Here is a 20,462-nt window from a genome sequence, read left to right on the forward strand (position 1 = left end):
ATATACAGCCCAACCGTAAAATTACCCTCAAGGCTGCAGGCTGGCGGACCCGGTGTTCTGATTTCCTCTTGATCGGGGGGGGGGGGGGGCTGCGGGACCGCTGCTGATGGGCACCTGACCGGCACGGGTCTCCCCGGGATCCTCCCCGCCCGGCACGACCAACGTGGGAAATTGAAGGCGGCTCTGCTCAGCCACTGGCGACAACTCCTCATCAAGTGCAGGGACTCGGGCTAAGACGACTGCTGCTGGGCCGGGGGACTGTCAGCCTCAGCTACTCAGAGAAAATCTAGAACGTGTGGTGAAAGGACCTGGACCCGACAACACAACTGGGCCTGGGGAGGGGGAAGAGACGCAACTTTAAAAGGCTCCATTTCGCAAGCTGTCAATCTTGACCCAGCAACCAAGGGAAGGGAGACGAGGAGGCATGCACAGTCGCGGGTCACGCCAATGCAATGCAACGTGTTCGCCCAATTCTAAAAATCCTAAGTAACACTTTTTAATATACAAGAATCAAAAGTACAGCAGTTTTACAATGTAGGAAAATTTAATACATACTATATAAACAACATTATTTACATCAGAAATCACTAGGACAGTGGCATTTTTCACAAATATAAATTAATTACTGTTTAGTCAACAGGTTTTAAAAGTCCACAATTTTACAATAAAGAAAAACCATCTGTCCCCAACCGAGTGGGATTCAGATGGACTAAAGCAGCCTGGACCCTTGGCCTGGCTCTCCTCGCCCGACACGGCAGCCCTCGGAGGAGCCAGAGGAGCGAGCGCTGGCACTGGGCCCCGGGCCACCGCTCCTGCTGACGCACTGGTTTTGGTCTGTAGGATTTCAGTGTCACTGTGTGAATTCATAACTGAATCGTGTTTGCACCGCGCACCCTGATGCGGCTCTCAGACATCAGCTAGAGTGTCTGCAGCAGGACGTGAGAAGCGTTCTGGGTTCCCATCAAAGAGCGTTAAGGAATGCCTAAAAGGAAGGGGAGCCCGGGGCCAGCGACAGATGGCGGGGACGAGTCTGGAGTTACCGTGTCCTCTGCTAGGACTAGGACATACACGTGAATCCGGGTTTCTGTTCAACTTCCCTCTTCCTCAGCCCCTGCTCTTTCTACCTAATAACTAAATCTTTCAAAGCTAGGCTCCACGGAATACCATCCTCACAGATTCCGGGGGCAGCTTCTCCCATCCACAAGTGAGAGAATTCCTACCTGTGCAAATTTCTGGTTTTGATATAAGCATATAGTATTCATACTGATTTAGGACAATGAGGAAATGCCTTTCTCCCAACCCACCCTTCAAACATACTCCGACACCTAAAATAGATGCTTTTATGGGGATACTGTACTTTTCATAATCAATTTAACACTGACATGGCTGACACTGCCTTTTGCTACATCATATGGCACTAAAAATCCTGAATGTGAACAAAAGGAAGTTCCTTTTTCCTCATGATGAGACATCTTTGGGAATAACTCACATCTCCTACCAAGAACTTCAGGGGAAAAAAAAAAAAAAAACCTTGATGAGCATTGAAATGCAGGCCCTCCAATTCCTCCTCCTGGCCTCCTCTAACTGAAAAGGACACGACCCAACTTCCCACAGGGGAAGCCGTGCTAGGGCCCACCCTGCCCACCTCCAGGGCCCACGGATGGCTCAAGGATCTGCAAGCCAGGCTGCCCGTCCCCTTTGGCCTGAGCAAGACAAGCACAGGTAGTGTCAGTACTGTTGGCAAGGAGCCCAACCTGTGGCCAAAGCAGAGACATGATTTCCTATCTTCCCCCACGGAGCAGTCTCTCACGTCCTCACTGGGGTGACGGTGGCCGGGGGCTCCACTGTGGTCCCTTGGGGCTGTGCTCCGGGCACGTGTCGTACAAGCCCAGGGTGAATGACGCCAAGTACCAGGAGGAGAAACAGATCAGGAGGTGGTGGGCCCACTGAGCTCCCCTCACGAGCTGTGCAGACCCAGACTCTCATGTGGACCTCAGCACAGGCGAGCCCAAGGATGCTCTGGGAAGCAGAGTGTGACGGTCCCCCAAAGCCACCTCTGCTTCACTGGTGAGGCAACAGTAAAGGCATTAATGGTGCTGCCCAGGATACCAGCATGTAAGTGATAATGATTTTATGAAGTCCCCTCGGGTTAGTGCGGGGAGTTCAACCCTGTATACGCCCAATGGAAGGGTTTCCAGCAGCTCTGAGCCTGGACACGTATAGGCACACTGTATGTTCAAGTCAGTTATTCTGTCTCCATCTAGAAAGGCCTTTGGATACTCTAACAATTACTGGCAAGTTATATTTAAAGTGAACAGAACGGAAGGCCCCAGAACCAGTCAAATGAAAGGAGCCTCCTTAACGAATGTAACCAACTTGCCTCCCATCCTGACTCAATTCAACTCTACCCTGTCCTTGGATGTTTCGTGTTTTGGAAAAAAAAAAAAATGAACTGAGGTTTACACTTAACTTGATTTCATTCTAAAAGATACTGAGTTCAATTCTAATGATCTCCAACTAGCAGTGGAAACGTGTTCACCACAGGCAACTTGTGTCTGTCCACCCACCACATGAGCGGCAGGAGACGTGTGACTCTGCGGAACCTTACCTCTTCAAGCTGGGCGAAGGCAACTCCGACGCAGCTGCGGATGGTGACCAGCTGCCACGCTGGCCCTCCCCAACTTGCCGCACTACCACCCCCCAGGCTGGGAAACCCGTCCGCCCCTCCCCAGCAGCCCGCCCTGGTGCTGCCAGCAACCAGCTCGTCAGCAGGCCTGCTCCCTCAGCCCCCTCCTCGCCAGGCCCAGGACCGTTACCGCTCATCCCAGGAATCGGAATCCACCAGGGATTCCCGTGCCCTGGCCACACACACCCAGCCCTCGCCCCGCCTGCCCTGCATGCAGCCCACGCCCAACCAAACAGGACCCACGCCCACTTCAATGCTGCCCGACTCACAGTCCTCAGAAGTCAGCTGCACAGGCCCTACTTTCCCTGGCACAGGGGGCAAGCGAGGCCCACCTGGGAGACCAAACCTTTGAAATGTACAGTGTGGGAAAACTTAGTGTTGGTGGGGAAGCGGCCGCTGTGGAAGTGTTTCCCCCTCAGTCCCCCACGCCCCCAGCACCACAGGTGTCACATGATGAGGCCGAGTGTCACTTCTCCCAAGAATACGTTTGAGGGGGGTACCTGCTCCCCTTCAAGTCCTATGATGCGAGACCCCACCCGCTCGCCCCCGCGCCCCGCTCCCCAACAGCAGCATCTGTCACGTCATGGTGAACCAAACCCCGTGCTGTCCAGCAGGTCCCAGCAGCCTTCGTGCACACGCGCCTTCCCCGACCACGCGCCGAGGTCCAGGGCGCGCCAGCCCTGGTGATAAAACATTCACGACTCTAAGATCCTTTCTTCCTTCACTGGGGAACAGCCCGTGAAGCTGGTAGACAAAACGTCACCTCTTCCTCCTAGCACCCATCAAAGTGGGAGGCCAGGACAAGGCTGGAATGGGATGGGGTGCCCAAGTGCGGGAGTGGTGACCCAAATCAAAGCTGGACCGAGCGAAAGGCCCCCCACTCCCTGAAGTGCTCCTTCAGCGGCGAGCTGACAGCAGCAGCGTGTCCAGAAACGCCATCACTGGTCTAGGTAACTGGCTCCTGTGGATCAGACCAAAAACATCCAGGTGCTTAATGACTCTTGCACTCCCCTTCTTTCCAAGCTGTCCTTTATGTTTTTCTAACATTCCAGTTATAATCTGGGTTGTTTTTCTGTTCTAGTGATCTCTCCAAAGGAGACCGATGATCCAGGGGTGACTTGGAATCGTGAGGAGATTTCTGAGAAGGGGGCGAGCGAGGATCTGAGACTGCGGGGTGCAGCGGGGGAAGGGGCTGTTTATACTCCCCCAATTTGTCTGTGTGGAAAGAGCGGTGATGGTCCGAGGGTCCCTGGCCGTGGTAGCCCATAGGGGGGCGGTGATCAGACATTCGTCGGAAATCCTGCTGGTGGTAATTTTGAGGCCTGAATTCATCGGATCGCCTCCGTTTGGAGTCGTGATGGTGCCTGAAACAGAGATGCAAGGATCAGCTGGAGACCAAAGCCGGATTCCCACCCCTCCTCCGTCATCCATTGGCTCTTCCTCATGCACTCATATTTAAGGACGCTTCCAGAAACTCAGATGCAAATACTTACATTACTAGGAATCGAAAAAAACAAAACTAAAGTAGTAACAAAGGGCTATTTTATACTTATTGGCGAAACACAGCCTATGAAAGGACATAAGCCTCATCAGGTCTGCAGTGAAACAAGTACACACTTGAATCACTGATGGCTTTGTAAACTCACATTCCCTTCAGGAAAGCTGGCAAGATCTACAAACATCCTCATGTTCCTCGACCCAGCCCAGGAGAAAAAAAGCCACAGAAATTATTTTGTAAGTTATTAGTAACAACAAAAATTATAACCTAATATGCAACAATAAGTGCAGGGTTAATTAAATTATTTTAACACGTACTCAATGTGAAGAATATTAAAATTTTTAGTCGGGACCATGGCAAACTGCTTGTTATACTATTAACAGAGAATCTGTATAAGTCAACAACAAAAAGACAAACTCAAAAATGGGCAACGGAGCTGAACAGACATCTCTCCAAAGGAGATACACAAATGGCTACTAAGCACATGAAAAGCTGTTCAACATCTTTAATGGGCATTAATCACCAGGGAAATGCAAATCAAAACTACCATGAGATACCACGTCATACCCATTAGGATGGCTACATTCAAAACACTAAAAATAAATGTTGGTGAAAATGTGGGAAAATTGCAATTCTAACACATAGCTGGTTGGAATGTAAAATAGGTCAGCTGCAGTAGAAAACATTTTGGTGGTTCCTTAAAAGTTAAACATAGGACTGCCACCGACTAACAATTCCAATCCTAGGTATATACCCCAAAAGCACTGAAAAAAGATATTCAAACAAACACTTATATACCATGTTCACAGTAGCACTATTCACAAGAGCCAGAAGGTGGAAAAACTCTAATGCCTATCAATGGATGAATGGATAAACAAAATTTAGCATGTACATACAATGGAACATTATTCACCCATGAAAAGAAATGAAGTACTGATACATGCTACGATGTGGATGAACCTCTAAAACATTATGGTAAATGTCAAAAATGCCAGTCACAAAAGGCCACGTACTGTATGATTCCATTTATGCAAACTATCAAGACTAAGTAAGTCCAAAGAAACAGAATGAAGAAGACTGGTGGTTGCCAGGGGCTAGGGAGAGAGAAGAATGGAGAGTGACTACTTAGTGGTTACAGAGTCCTCTCTGGGGTGACGAAAGTGTTTTGGAACTCGACGGAGGTGGTGCTTGCACAACACAGTGAATGTACTAAATGCCTCTGAATTGTTCACTTTAAAGTAATAAATTTATGTTATGTGAATTTCACCTGAATAAAAGAAAGGGAGGGAGAGGGAGAGGGGAAGGGAGGAAGGGAGGGAGGGAAAGAGAGAGACTGTCCATGTTCCAGCCAAGATGGAGTAACAGGGGCTACACTTACTCTCCTGCTGAAACAATCAGAAAGGGACAAAATGTATGGAACAATGGTCTTCAAGACACCAGATGTCACATAACAAAGAACCGCAAACCCTACGGGAAGAGAAACTAATGAGATAAGCCTTACAAGCACCGGCTCAGAAGCCCTGACTTCCTGCGTTGGGGTGGGGGTGTTCCAAGTGTAGAGTGCAAGAGAAGCAAGTTCTACAAAGAGAAAGAAGTTCAAAGACCAGCAAAGGTTTCCCCTCGAGTGTTCAGCTGGATACCGCTCAGGGTGTATATGTGAGGAAACTACCCAAAGGCCAGGAGAAAAAAAACACTGAGAAGGATGAGATGCCAGTGCTCTGTGCTCACACAGAGTTGGAACAGTGCCTGTTCTCTTCTCACCAGCCAGATGGGGAAACCTCAAGATCCAAGGGGCACTGGTAGAGTACCAGGAGGGTCCTGGCCTCAGTGCTGGGAAATCATGAGCCTTTGCCTGAGCACTGCTCCAGTTCTGCCTAACAAATCCTAACGACAAGATCTGAAAGAATCAAACTGTTTCCAAGTAACCTAACTGTGTTTCATAACAAAGCTCCAGAACGTTTACAGGAATACAAAAATGTCCAACACTTAACTAGGTATCTAATCAAAAACTACCCGGCATAGAGAAATAATAGCAAAAATAAACAACTGGGACCTAATCAAACTTATAAGCTTTTGCATAGCAAAGGAAACCATAAACAAAACGAAAAGACAACCTATGGAATGGGAGAAAATATTAGCAAACAATGCAACTGACAAGGAGTTAATTTCCAAAATATACAAACAGCTCATACAACTCAATAACAACAACAAAAAAAAACAACCCAATCAAAAAATGGGCAGAAGAACCAAACAGACATTCCTCCAAAGAAGACATACAGATGGCCAATAGGCACATGAAAAGATGCTCAACATCACTAATTACCAGAGAAATGCAAATCGAAACTATAATAAGGTATCACCTTACTCCGGTCAGAATGGCCATCAATAAAAAGTCTACAAGTAACAAATACTGGAGAGGAGTGGAGAAAAGGGAATCCTGCAACTGAATTTAAGTTGGTACAGCCACTATGGAAAACAGTACAGAGGAGGTTCCTTAAAAAAACTAAATTTAAGAGTTGCCATGTGATCCAGCAATCTCACTGCTGCACATATATCTGGACAAAACTATAATTCAGAAAGAAACATGCACCTCTATGTTCATAGCAGGACTAGTTACAATAGCCAGGACATGGAAACAACCTAAATGTCCGTTGACAGATGAATGGACCACGAAGATGTGGTACATACACACAATGAAATACTACTCAGCCATAAAAAAGAATGAAATAATGTCGTTTTGCTGCAACATGGATGGACCTAGAGATCATACTACGTGAAGTTAAGTCAGAAAGAGAAAGACAAATAACATATATCATTCATATGTGGAATCAAAGGAACTCATTTACAAAGCAGACAGAGACTCGCAGACACAGAGAACAAACTTATGGTTACCAAAGGGGAAAATACGTGGGGGAGGAATAAATTAGGAGTTTGGAATTAGCAGATACAAACTACCATATATAAAACAGATAAACAAGAAGGTCCTACTGTATAGCACAAGGAACTATATTCAACATCCTGTAATAAACTGTAATGGAAAATAGTATGAAAAAGAAGAGAACCAGGAAAATAAGACCCATAATGAGGCAATAAATCAATCAACTGAAACTGACCCAAATCATAGAATTAGCAGACAAGGATAGAAATACCATGTTGAAACTGTATACCAGATTTCAAAAGGTCAAAGAGAGACATGGAGGATTAAAAAAAAGGACCCAAATGCAACTTCTAGAGATAAAACTACAATGTAAGAAATACAAAATATACTATCAATAAATGGGCCTCGAGGCAGATTAGACATTGAAAAAGACAATATTAGTGAACCTGAAGACAAAGCAACAGAAACTTTCCAAATGAAACAGAGAAAACAGAATTAAAAAAAAATAAACCTAGCATCAGTAAGCTGTGAGACAAATTCAAGCAGCCTACCACAGGTGTAACTGAAATCTTCAAAGGAGAGTGGGGGAACAGAAAAAAGTATTTGAAGAAATAATGGTAAAAAATTTTCCAAATCTGATAAAATGATAAAGGTGCAGATCCAAGAATTCCCAAGCACAAGAAACATAAGGAAAAATATACCACGGCACGTTATAATCAAATTGCTAAAAACCAGTGATGAAGAAAAAGACATATTACGTACAGAGGAGTAAAGATAAAGTGAAAAATGAAAAATGACATAAAAAAAAATGACATGAAAAAAAAAATCTGTCATGAAAAATGACAGATTTTTCATCAGAAACAATACAAGTAGAGAATAGAGGAACATCTTTAAAGTACTGAAAGGAAGTGTCAATCTATAAATTTATACCCAAAAGAAAATATCTTTCATCAGTGAAGACAAAATAAAGATTTCCTCAGACATACAAATGCTAAAAGAACTTATCACCAGCAGACCCACACTAAAACAAAAGTCCTCCAGGCAGAAGAGAAATGATACAAAATGGAAATACAGATCTACACAAAAGAATGTAGGGCAAATGCCCACTGGAGTCAGACAAGATGGTACAGAAGGGTGGGGGGTGAGGGGTACAGACCCCTCCTAACAGGCTGCTGCTACTTGGCCACAGCTGCTGTGCTAAAGCAGCCTGGTATTACCAGATCCTCCAAAAGAAGGCAGGACACGGAGATGTTTATATGAAATTTTCCTATATTAATTTCAAGGTGCAGTCAAAGCATGTCTTTAGCCTAGGAGAAACCAAAGTTGCTAGGAAGCTAAAATACAGCTAAGTCCTGAAATTAAGAACCTCTTCAGCCCTTCCTGTACTTAGTGCTAACTCTCACAACTACTCTCACAAAACCGTGGCCCATCATATCATGGTATTATATAGTTGTAGAGAAGGGACAACTTCAAAAGACTTTGACCGCTAAACTGTGGGCTCCTAGCATGAAAGGACCACAGGCTGGTACCCACCTAGTGTGGCCGACACCATAGCACAGAGCTTAATCATTTTGGTTGCAGACTCTGATACTTAATGGCTACCACTTCTCTAGATTTCCTCAGAGGATGGCAGAAAACTCCCCCTGCACAAGTGTGATGGTGAAACCAAAACTGGCTCCTTGGCCCAGAGAATAAAACTTAAAACCTGTAACTTGGCATTCAAGCCCCACCCCCACATCCAACCTGTTCATCTTCTGGGCATCCCTTCCTGGGGGCCTATCCTTGGCCTGGGCCTGTGACACCTAGTCCACCTCTCTCTGCTTAGCTGACTCTCCAGGGCCCAAACCAAGAATCACCAGCCTCCCCTCTTCCTCAGCCCTCAGGAAAAACTCAAAAATCCATTCTTTCAACCGTCCACTCAGCACACAATGTCAGCTGCCTACATCATGATTTCTCCCCAACATTCTGAAGATGCCTTGATGGCAGAAACACAGCACCAGACTTGGGACCATGCCTGGCACAGGGTAAGAATGAGCATCTGACGGATAAATACATGAAGTTTCTGTTGCTTGTCTCTCCACCTATAAATAGTAAGCCACTGGCAGAGGTCAGTGCCTGGTGTCTGAGGGCCCTCTGCATACCGGTCATAATAATCCCTGTGTCCCCGGTGGTCTCGGTCACTGCTGTACTGGTCATAAGGTCTCTTTCTGGACAGGTTGTTGGGTCGGTAGCTCCCTGAACGGTGGGCGTCCATGTGTCGCCGGTCCCCGTAATGGTGGTCCTTGTACCAGTGCTGCTCATACTGATGGTGCCTGTCACCACCCCAGGGTGGATTGTTATTGCCACCACCATAGTTGAACTTTCTTTCCCTCTGCCAGTCGCCTCGATCTGCAGAAAGAGAAATAATGATCTCGTGATTCCAAGAACTGGCTGCATTTCACTTCCACTAAAGTTTAAACTGAAAAGGCCTGACACGTTACAAACACTACACTTCTTCCTTCTTGACCTTTTTGCTGCTGGTTATCATACAAGTAATGAGTCCAAAATTCTTTCCCCAAAATTTTAAGGCAAAAGAAAATTCACCTTTCTCCTTCTGAAATTCAAGAACCACTGTTTTTCATTTTTTCTTTCTTTCTTTCTTTTTTTTTTTTTTTTACTGTTTTTCATTTTCTACACCTGCTTACCTTCCAACCTTGGGCTTACTCTTAAAATGAGATTTCACTAAAACAAACAACAACAACAACAACAAAAAAAAACACACCAAACATTAATTTGGAAAAAGGCACTGCTGAGTTTCACAGCCACAAGGTAATACCCTCCATTTACACATCTAAGGTTTATTTACCTGCGGGTACCATCAGCTGTGCCTGGTTCCTGAAAATCTTTCCAGACTATACCTACTGATTCTACTCTTCTTCCTTAGCCCACACCAAAAGAATGGCACTCCTCCTGTAAAAAGTGATTGCTCTAACTCTGGATTCTGTAACTCTCAAGGATAGAGCCAAACTGAAATTTGTTTTAGCTTCAGTAAGCCTCCCTTTTCCCCTGAGGAGAAGAATCACACGTATCTGAATCCAAAAAGGCACTGAAGACACAGAAGTAGAGGAAAGGAGGCTATGCTGTATTGAAATGTGGTCTCCAAAATGTATGTCCACTTAGAACCTCTGACTGTGTCTTTACTTGAAAATAGGGTCTCTGAAGTTGTAATGATGGATCTTGAGTTGAGATCATCTTGGATTTACAGTGGGCCCTAAATCCAATGATAGATCCTGTTAAGAGAAAGGTGTAGGGAGATATGGGAGAAAGAGACACAGAGAGGAAGGCCACGGAGAGATGAAGACAGAGAATGGAGAGACATTCACAGTAAGACAGACAGGATGAAAAGGCAGAGGGCTATGTACCAGATGAAGGAACAAGACAAAACCCCAGAAAAACAACTAAATGAAGTGGAGATAGGCAAACTTCCAGAAAAAGAATTCAGAATAATGATAGTTATTATTATCCAGGACCTTGGAAAAAGAATGGAAGCAAAGATCGAGAAGATGCAAGAAATGTTTAAAAAAGACCTAGAAGAATTGAAGAACAAACAAACAGAGATGAACAATAAAATAACTGAAATGAAAACTACACTAGAAGAAATCAATAGTAGAATAACTGAGGCAGAAGAACAGATAAGTGACCTGGAAGACAGAATGGTGGAATTCACTGCTGCAGAACAGAATAAAGAAAAAAGAATGAAAAGAAACGAAGACAGCCTAAAAGACCACTGGGACAACATTAAATGCAACAACATTCACATTATAGGGGTCCCAGAAGGAAAACAGAGAGAGAAAGGACCCAAGAAAATATATGAAGAGATTACAGTCGAAAACTTCCCTAACATGGGAAAGGAAATAGTCACCCAAGTCCAGGAAGCGCAGAGAGTCCCATACAGGATAAACCCGAGGAGGAACACGCCGAGACACATAGTAATCAAATTGGCAAAAATTAAAGGCAAAGAAAAATTACTGAAAGCAGCAAGGGAAAAATGACAACATACAAGGGAACTCCCATAAGGTTAACAGCTGATTTCTCAGCGGAAACTCTACAAGCCAGAAGGGAGTGGCATGACATATTTAAAGTGATGAAAGGGAAGAACCTACAACCAAGATTACTCTACCCAGCAAGGATCTCATTCAGATTTGATGGAGAAATTAAAACCTTTACAGACAAGCAAAAGCTGAGAGAATTCAGCACCACCAAACCAGCTTTACAACAAATGCAAAAGGAACTTCTCTAGGCAAGAAACACAAGAGAAGGAAAAAACCTACAATAACAATCCCAAAACAATTAAGAAAATGGGAATAGGAACATACATATTGATAATTACCTTAAATGTAAATGGACTAAATGCTCCCACCAAAAGACAAAGACTGGCTGAATGGATACAAAAACAAGACCCATATATATGCTGTCTACCAGAGACCCACTTCAGACCTAGAAACACATACAGACTGAAAGTAAGGGGATGGAAAAAGATATTCCATGCAAATGGAAACCAAAAGAAAGCTGGAGTAGCAATTCTCGTATCAGACAAAATAGACTTTAAAATAAAGACTATTACAAGAGACAAAAAAGGACACTACATAATGATCAAGGGATCGATCCAAGAAGAAGATATAACAATTGTAAATATTTATGCACCCAACATAGGAGCACCTCAATACATAAGGCAAATACTAACAGCCATAAAAGGGGAAATCGACTAATACATTCATAGTAGGGGACTTTAACACCCCACATTCACCAATGGACAGATCATCCAAAATGAAAATAAATAAGGAAACACAAGCTTTAAATGATACATTAAACAAGATGGACTTAATTGGTATTTATAGGACATTCCATCTAAAAACAACAGAATACATTTTTTTCTCAAGTGCTCATGGAACATTCTCCAGGATAGATCATATCTTTGGTCACAAATCAAGCCTCGGTAAATTTAAGAATATTGAAATTGTATCAAGTATCTTTTCCAACCACAATGCTATGAGACTAGATATCAATTACAGGAAAAGATCTGTAAAAATTACAAACACATGGAGGCTAAACAATACACTACTTAAAAACGAAGTGATCACTGAAGAAATCAAAGAGGAAATCAAAAAATACCTAGAAACAAATGACAGTGGAGACATGACCACCCAAAACCTATGGGATGCAGCAAAAGCAGTTCTAAGAGGGAAGTTTATAGCAATACAATCCTACCTTAAGAAACAGGAAACATCTCGAATAAACAACCTAACCTTGCACCTAAAACAATTAGAGAAAGAAGAACAAAAAAACCCCAAATTTAGCAGAAGGAAAGAGATCATAAAGATCACATCAGAAAGGAAACGACAGCAAAGATCAATAAAACTAAAAGCTGGTTCTTTGAGAAGATAAACAAAATTGATAAACCATTAGCCAGACTCATCAAGAAAAAAAGGGAGAAGACTCAAATCAATAGAATTAGAAATGAAAAAGGAGAAGTAACAACTGACACTGCAGAAATACAAAAGATCATGAGAGATTACTACAAGCAATTCTATGCCAATAAAATGGACAACCTGGAAGAAATGGACAAATTCTTAGAAATGCACAACCTGCCAAGACTGAATCAGGAAGAAATAGAAAATATGAACAGACCAATCACAAGCACTGAAATTGAAACTGTGATTAAAAATCTTCCAACAAACAAAAGCTCAGGACCAGGTGGCTTCACAGGCGAATTCTATCAAACGTTTAGAGAAGAGCTAACACCTATCCTTCTCAAACTCTTCCAAAATATAGCAGAGGGAGGAACACTCCCGAACTCATTCTACGAGGGCACCATCACCCTGATACCAAAACCAGACAAGGATGTCACAAAGAAAGAAAACTACAGGCCAGTATCACTGATGAACATAGATGCAAAAATCCTCAACAAAATACTAGCAAACAGAATCCAACAGCACATTAAAAGGATCATACACCATGATCAAGTGCGGTTTATTCCAGGAATGCAAGGATTCTTCAATATACGCGAATCAATCAACGTGATACACCATATTAACAAATTGAAGGAGAAAAACCATATGATCATCTCAACAGATGCAGAGAAAGCTTTCGACAAAATTCAACACCCATTTATGATAAAAACCCTGCAGAAAGCAGGCATAGAGGGAACTTTCCTCAACATAATAAAGGCCATATATGACAAACCCACAGCCAACATCGTCCTCAATGGTAAAAAACTGAAAGCATCTCCACTAAGATCAGGAAAAAGACAAGGTTGCCCACTCTCACCACTCTTATTCAACATAGTTTTGGAAGTTTTAGCCACAGCAATCAGAGAAGAAAAGGAAATAAAAGGAATCCAAATCGGAAAAGAAGAAGTAAAGCTGTCACTGTTTGCAGATGACATGATACTATACACAGAGAATCCTAAAGATGCTACCAGAAAACTACTAGAGCTAATCAACGAATTTGGTAAAGTAGCAGGATACAAAATTAACGCACAGAAATCTCTGGCATTCCTACACACTAATGATCTGAAAATCTGAACGTGAAATCAAGAAAACACTCCCATTTACCATTGAAACAAAAAGAATAAAATATCTAGGAATAAACCTACCTAAGGAGACAAAAGACCTGCATGCAGAAAATTATGACACGGATGAAACAAATTAAAGATGATACAAATAGATGGAGAGATATACCATGTTCTTGGATTGGAAGAATCAACATTGTGAAAATGACTCTACTACCCAAAGCAATCTACAGATTCAATGCAATCCCTATCGAATTACCACTGGCATTTTTCACAGAACTAGAACAAAAAATTTCACAATTTGTATGGAAACACAAAAGACCCCGAATAGCCAAAGCAATCTTGAGAACGAACAACGGAGCTGGAGGAATCAGGCTCCCTGACTTCAGACTATACTACAAAGCTACAGTAATCAAGACAGTATGGTACTGGCACAAAAACAGAAAGATAGATCAATGGAACAGGATAGAAATCCCAGAGATAAACCCACGCACATATGGTCACCTTATCTTTGATAAAGCAGGCAGGAATGTACACTGGAGAAAGGACAGCCTCTTCAATAAGTGGTGCTGGGAAAACTGGACAGGTACATGTAAAAGTATGAGTATGGTGTTAGGGAGTGATCTAATACCATAACACCTTACACAAAAATAAGCTCAAAATGGATTAAAGACCTAAATGTAAGGCCAGAAACTATCAAACTCTTAGAGGAAAACACAGGCAGAACACTCTATGACATGAATCACAGCAAGATCCTTTTTGACCCACCTCCTAGAGAAATGGAAATAAAAACAAAAATAAACAAATGGGACCTAATGAAACTTAAAAGCTTTTGCACAGCAAAGGAAACCATAAACAAGACCAAAAGACAACCCTCAGAATGGGAGAAAATATTTGCAAATGAAACAACTGACAAAGGATTAATCTCCAAAATTTACAAGCAGCTCATGCAGCTCAATAACAAAGAACAAACAACCCAATCCAAAAATGGGCAGAAGACCTAAACAGACATTTCTCCAAAGAAGATATACAGACTGCCAACAAACACATGAAAGAATGCTCAACATCATTAATCATTAGAGAAATGCAAATCAAAACTACAATGAGATATCATCTCACACCAGTCAGAATGGCCATCATCAAAAAATCTAGAAACAATAAAATCTGGAGAGGGTGTGGAGAAAAGGGAACACTCTTGCACTGCTGGTGGGAATGTGAACCGGTACAGCCACTATGGAGAACAGTATGGAGGTTCCTTAAAAAACTACAAATGGAACTACCATATGACCCAGCAATCCCACTACTGGGCATATACCCTGAGAAAACCATAATTCAAAAAGAGTCACGTACCAAAATGTTCACTGCAGCTCTATTTACAATAGCCCGGAGATGGAAACAACCTAAGTGCCCATCATCGGATGAATGGATAAAGAAGATGTGGCACATATATACAATGGAATATTACTCAGCCATAAAAAGAAATGAAATTGAGCTATTTGTAATGAGGTGGATAGACCTAGAGGCTGTCATACGGAGTATGTCAGAAAGAAAAAGACAAATACCGTATACTAACACATATATATGGAATTTAAGGACAAAAAATGTCATGAAGAACCTAGGGGTAAGGCAGGAATAAAGAAGCAGACCTCCTAGAGAACGGACTTGAGGTTATGGGGAGGGGGAAGGGTGAGCTGTGACAGGGCGAGAGAGAGGCATGGACATATACACACTAACAAACGTAGTAAGGTAGATAGCTAGTGGGAAGCAGCCGCATGGCACAGGGATATTGGCTCGGTGCTTTGTGACAGCCTGGAGGGGTGGGATAGGGAGGGTGGGAGGGAGGGAGACGCAAGAGGGAAGACATATGGGAACATATGTTTATGTATGACTGATTCACTTTGTTATAAAGCAGAAACTAACACACCATTGTAAAGCAACTATACCCCAATAAAGATGTTTAAAAAAAAAAATGTATACTTCATTTTGATTATGGAACACTTGACTCTGTAAAATTTTATACTATGCTTCTATATATACTATATTCTTTTAAGCTTTTGTTCTATATGTTTTCTTTTTATTACTTTTATCTTTAAAAGTAATTCACGCTCGTTGTAACCAGTGAAGTAACAGACAATGGAGAAATTATTAATTTCCTCCAATCCGTCCACATTTTTACCAGCCTAAGGTAACTGGTATGTGTATGTTTTCACATCCTTCTCTATGCTTATACAAATATATTATTCAAATATATACAACAGAAAACAGCTTGGTGTTTTCTTGGTGGTTCCTCAAAAAGTTAAACATAGAATTATCACATGACCAAGCAATTCCACACTCCTAGGTATACATCTAAAAGAATTGAAAATAGGTACTCAAATAGTTGCATACAAATGTGCACAACAGTACGATTCACAATAGCCAAAAAGCAGAAACAACCCAAACATCCGTCAACTAATGAAAAGACAAATTCTAGTCTAACCATACAATGGGATATTATTCAGCCACAAAAAGGAATGAAATACTGATACATGCTACAACACGGATGGACCTTGAAAACCGGATGCCAAGTGAAAGCAGTCAGACACATATTGTACAATTCCATGTGATTCCTTTAATACAAAGAATCCAGAATATGTAAATCTATAGAGACACAAGACAGACTGGTGGTAGTCGGAAGCTGGGGAGAGGGGAGAATGAAAACTGTTTTTTCTTTGGGGTGAGCAAAGTGTTTTGCCACTTGATTTAGGTGGTGGTTGCACAACATTGTGAATGTACTAAATGCCGCTGAACTGTTCATTTAAAATGGTTACGTTTTAAATGGTTACGTTTAAATGGTTACGTTTATTCACGTTATGTGATTTTCACTTCAATAAAGTTAAATACACACACAACAGAGATTCTGTTGTTGCTGTTGCTCTTTTTTCCCTCCAATTTTTTTTTTACCTATAAAGCCAACTCATTTTTTTAACAACTGCTAATAATGTAGAGTACAAATGTCCTATTATTCATCTAACCATTTTTCTATTAATGGGCAATTTATTTCCAGCTTTTTGCCATTATAAGGCTGTAACAGCATCCTCATACATGTATGTGTTTGCATTACTACAGGACAGACTTCCAGAAAAAGGGCCTACGTATTTAGATATTTCAGATTATTTTCTGGAAAGACTGTAGCAATTCACACTCTTAGCAGCTTGTGTGCATTTCACCCTTTAATTTTTGCAGATCTGAATGGGTAAGAAATTGGTTTAATTTACTGTTACTTTAATGTACATTTCCCTAGCAGCAATTGTTCATCTTGTCCTACTGGCCACTTGAATCTCCTCTTCCAAATGAATTCCCTATTCCTAACCTTTGTCCATTTTTCTATTTGGTTATCCTTCTGTTATCAATTCATAAGAAGTTTTTCAATATTAGCAGTTTTAATCATTTAACTGTCATATATAATGTAAATTGTTTCCCTGAGTCGTTCATTTGTCTTTTGCTTATTTATGTTGGTCATGTTCTTCTTAGATTTGAATTAACAGCCTTTTGGATCTTTGTCTCATGCTTCATCTCACTGAGAAAAAAAGAGGACAATAAAGTGATGGAAGAGAATAAAGCACAAAGGTCCAGCTACTGTCTTTGGAAAAAAAAAGTGATTCTTCTTTCGGCACCTTTTTTTTTTTTTTTTTAAACAACTGAGTTCTGTTCTGTTTTGTTTTTTGGTATATCTATTTATTTATTTATATTTATTTATATTTGGCTGCGTCAGGTCTTAGTTGCGGTGCGTGGGCCCTTCGCTGAGTCGCACACTGTCTATAGTTGTGGCGTGCGGGTTTTCTCTCTCTAGTTGTGACACGCGGGCTCCAGAGTGCATGGGCTCTGCAGTTTGCGGCACGTAGGCTCTCTAGTTGAGGCGCCTGGGCTTAGCTGCTCTGCGGCATGTGGGATCTTAGTTCCCCGACCAGGGATCGAACCCACATCCCCTGTACTGGAAGGCGGATTCTTTACTACTGGACCACCAGGGAAGTCCCCTGGGCACCTGCTTTTAAAACTTCACTTAATGACTCACCTGCATTACTGAAGTGTCTCTTGTTGGGGTGACTATAGTTATCTCTTGGGTGTCCATGCATCTGTGGGCCATGAGAGGCAGGCAAATGAGGCTTCTGAGGGTGAGGGTTGTGTGGGGTGTGGGACTGAGACATCAGGGAATCCCGGCTTGAACCCGAGGCCTCTGGTCGAAATGGTTTTTTACCACCAATCGCATCATCTTTCTTCTTCTGCTCCTGTAGAGTAAAAGGAAACCAAAGACCCTCAGGATCCCAGGTGGAATTCCCAAGAACAGTATAAAGATCATCCCCTTTAAATATTCCCCTCTAGACTTTTGACAAGTCCCTCTCGGCTTCCCTGCTGTTTACTACCTTCTTAGGAAAAATATGCTCATAAATTCCACTGAGCTCCCAGGGCAGGGAAAGCCTCACAGAGCTCCATCTGCTGCTCAACCTGCTAGGCCACTACAAAGAAGCCAATCTCCAGTGACCTGCAGCTGCCAGAAAAAGGGCCCAGGCCGCTGGATGTCACTGCACGGGGCGAGGAACAGGGGTCAGGCTGTCAGCACTCTTGGAAATTGCTCTCAGGCCATGTAAAACTGGGACCACCAACTTCTTCAGGCTAACTCGAACAAACAACCCCTGACTGGCCCAGTGGGAACTAGTTCCCATGCCAAAGTCATCAAGCTAAACATCTGAATGTTTAAGTAACACCATACCTTTACCACACAAGTGAAATATTTGACATAAAAACATCACAAAATATAATAAGGAAAAAATAAGAACTGTGAAGTGACCTAAAATTTTACCACCAAGGGAATTACTGTTAATAATTTGGTCTATGTCTTTCTGAGCCATTTTGCGTGTTTATACATAATACAGTAGACCCCCCTAATCCATGGGAGATACACTTCAAGACCTCCAGTGGACGCCTGAAACTGCAGATAGTACTGAACCCTATATGTACTATGTTTTTTCCAATACATACATGCCTATGAGAGTTTAATTTATGAATCAGGCACAGTAAGAGAATATCCGAATTGCCAGCATCACTACTCTTGTGCTTTGGGACTACTATTTAGTAAAATAAGGATTACCTGAACTCAAGCACTGCAATACCACAACAGTCGATCTGATAACCAAGAGAGCTACCGAGTTACTAATGGGCAGGTAGCGTATAGTGTGGATATGCCGGACAAAGGGATGATTCACGTCCCACGTGGGAGAGGGCAGGACGGCACGAGATTTCATCACGTTACTCAGACCAGTGCGCAATTTAAAATTTATGAATTGTTTATTTCTGGAATTTTCCATTTAATATTTTCAGACCATGACTGACTGCAGGTAACTGAAACTGTGGAAAGCAAACCACAGTGGGGGGAACTGCTGTGTGTGTGCGCATGCGTGCGTGCGTGTGTGCGTATTTTTTTAAACAAAAGTATCATTTGATATTCTTTTTTTACTTAATGTATTGTAAAAATCTTATGTGAATACTTACTTCCACAATATTATATTTATGGTTGAAAATTCCCTGATATGGATATATCGAGTCATTTCCATATAATCATGTTTAAACCCTTAATTATCTCCTTCGACTAAATTCTTAGAAGGAGAATTACATGTTTTAGTCTTTTGGTAAATCTTACTGAACTGTCCTCCAGAAAGGTTGTGAATGTATACTATAACCCCAACTAGTGGGACCACTACTTTGATTATTCACCTTATCCTAACTTCTGATACCTAGACTAATAAAGCCCTTTACCCTTTACATCATTTGTCCAACTTCACTCATCCTAACTTTCACTCTTTCCTAGAGGGCCTTTCCCCAACCATTTCATTCCCTCCTGGGGCTTTTCCTGACTATTCTTTCAGAGACTTTTTACAATGTATAAAATTCACAGTAACATTCAGCAGTATTACTATATTATTCCTGTATATTACTGTTCTACCATATTCTTCCATGTAAAATTAAATTATAAACCACTTGAGGGTGCTACTCCACAGCTCAGCACAGTGCTGGGCACAGGATATGTTCATGCAACAAATACTTCTGAGCACCTGCCCTGCGCCTGGCACCATTCCAGGTGCTGAGGATACAGGAGGGGATGAGAGACGTAAGACCTCAGCCTTGACATGGTAGTGAAGGAGGTATTAAATGTTCCTAGACTGGCGCTACATGGCTAATTGGGGTAGGGCCCACGTGACAAGTCACCAGATCTGCAAATGGACATGCCTGAACAAGGAACGCTGCCCCTGCAGCATTGGCCAAATCACTTCATGCCCATGCCCCTCCACCAAAGAATGGGAGGCAGCTTCTGGGCACCTTCTCATGTTTGCTCCTTTACGTGAGCGGTTGGGACCCTACGTACAAAAGCTGGAAGGACACCAAGTACATGTGGCCCAGAAAAGAACAGAAAAATTATGTGCTGCCCATAACTGTTATCTTTCAGGAGCCACATTTATAAGCTACCATAAGACATGTGCGTATGGAAGAAAAGCCCTGGTGAATAAATGATTCCAGGATGTAAGAACACAGAGGAACAACTCCTTGTCAGAATTTCCACACTGTCTGGTTCCAATACATTGGCTATTTTACCCATTGGGTCTTAAGTGTTAGTTTGACTACTCGTGGAACATGTGGAGAAACTGCACAGCTAACACAGTGAAAGAGCCCACCATCCAAGACAGGCTGGGCTGTGGTGGGCTCCTGCACCCCCTCTTGGACCTAGACCTCCATCTGCAAAGTAAGGGCAGAGAACCCATGCCCTTTCTAGCACCAACAACCTATGAGTCTATGATCATCTCCTCAGGAAAAAAAC

At 42.4% G+C, this 20,462-nt stretch overlaps 1 protein-coding gene across 3 annotated transcripts in view; it reads right to left on the minus strand.

Annotated features, from left to right (window-relative positions):
- Positions 1-471: 471 nt before the first annotated feature.
- Positions 472-20,462, minus strand: part of CHD2 (chromodomain helicase DNA binding protein 2) — a 122,935-nt gene continuing 102,944 nt past the window's right edge. For all 3 annotated transcript variants that reach the window (XM_060156030.1, XM_060156036.1, XM_060156022.1), the window contains 3 exons: positions 17,667-17,880; positions 9,204-9,450; positions 472-4,050 (listed from right to left, as the gene is read on the minus strand). In XM_060156030.1, coding sequence (XP_060012013.1) covers positions 3,717-4,050; positions 9,204-9,450; positions 17,667-17,880 — 795 coding nt within the window. In that variant the 3' untranslated portion in view covers positions 472-3,716. The remainder of the gene's footprint in view (positions 4,051-9,203; positions 9,451-17,666; positions 17,881-20,462) is intronic.

Source organism: Lagenorhynchus albirostris, chromosome 1 (genome assembly GCF_949774975.1).
Source record: "Lagenorhynchus albirostris chromosome 1, mLagAlb1.1, whole genome shotgun sequence".
In the NCBI taxonomy this organism is placed as follows: Eukaryota; Metazoa; Chordata; class Mammalia; order Artiodactyla; family Delphinidae; genus Lagenorhynchus; species Lagenorhynchus albirostris.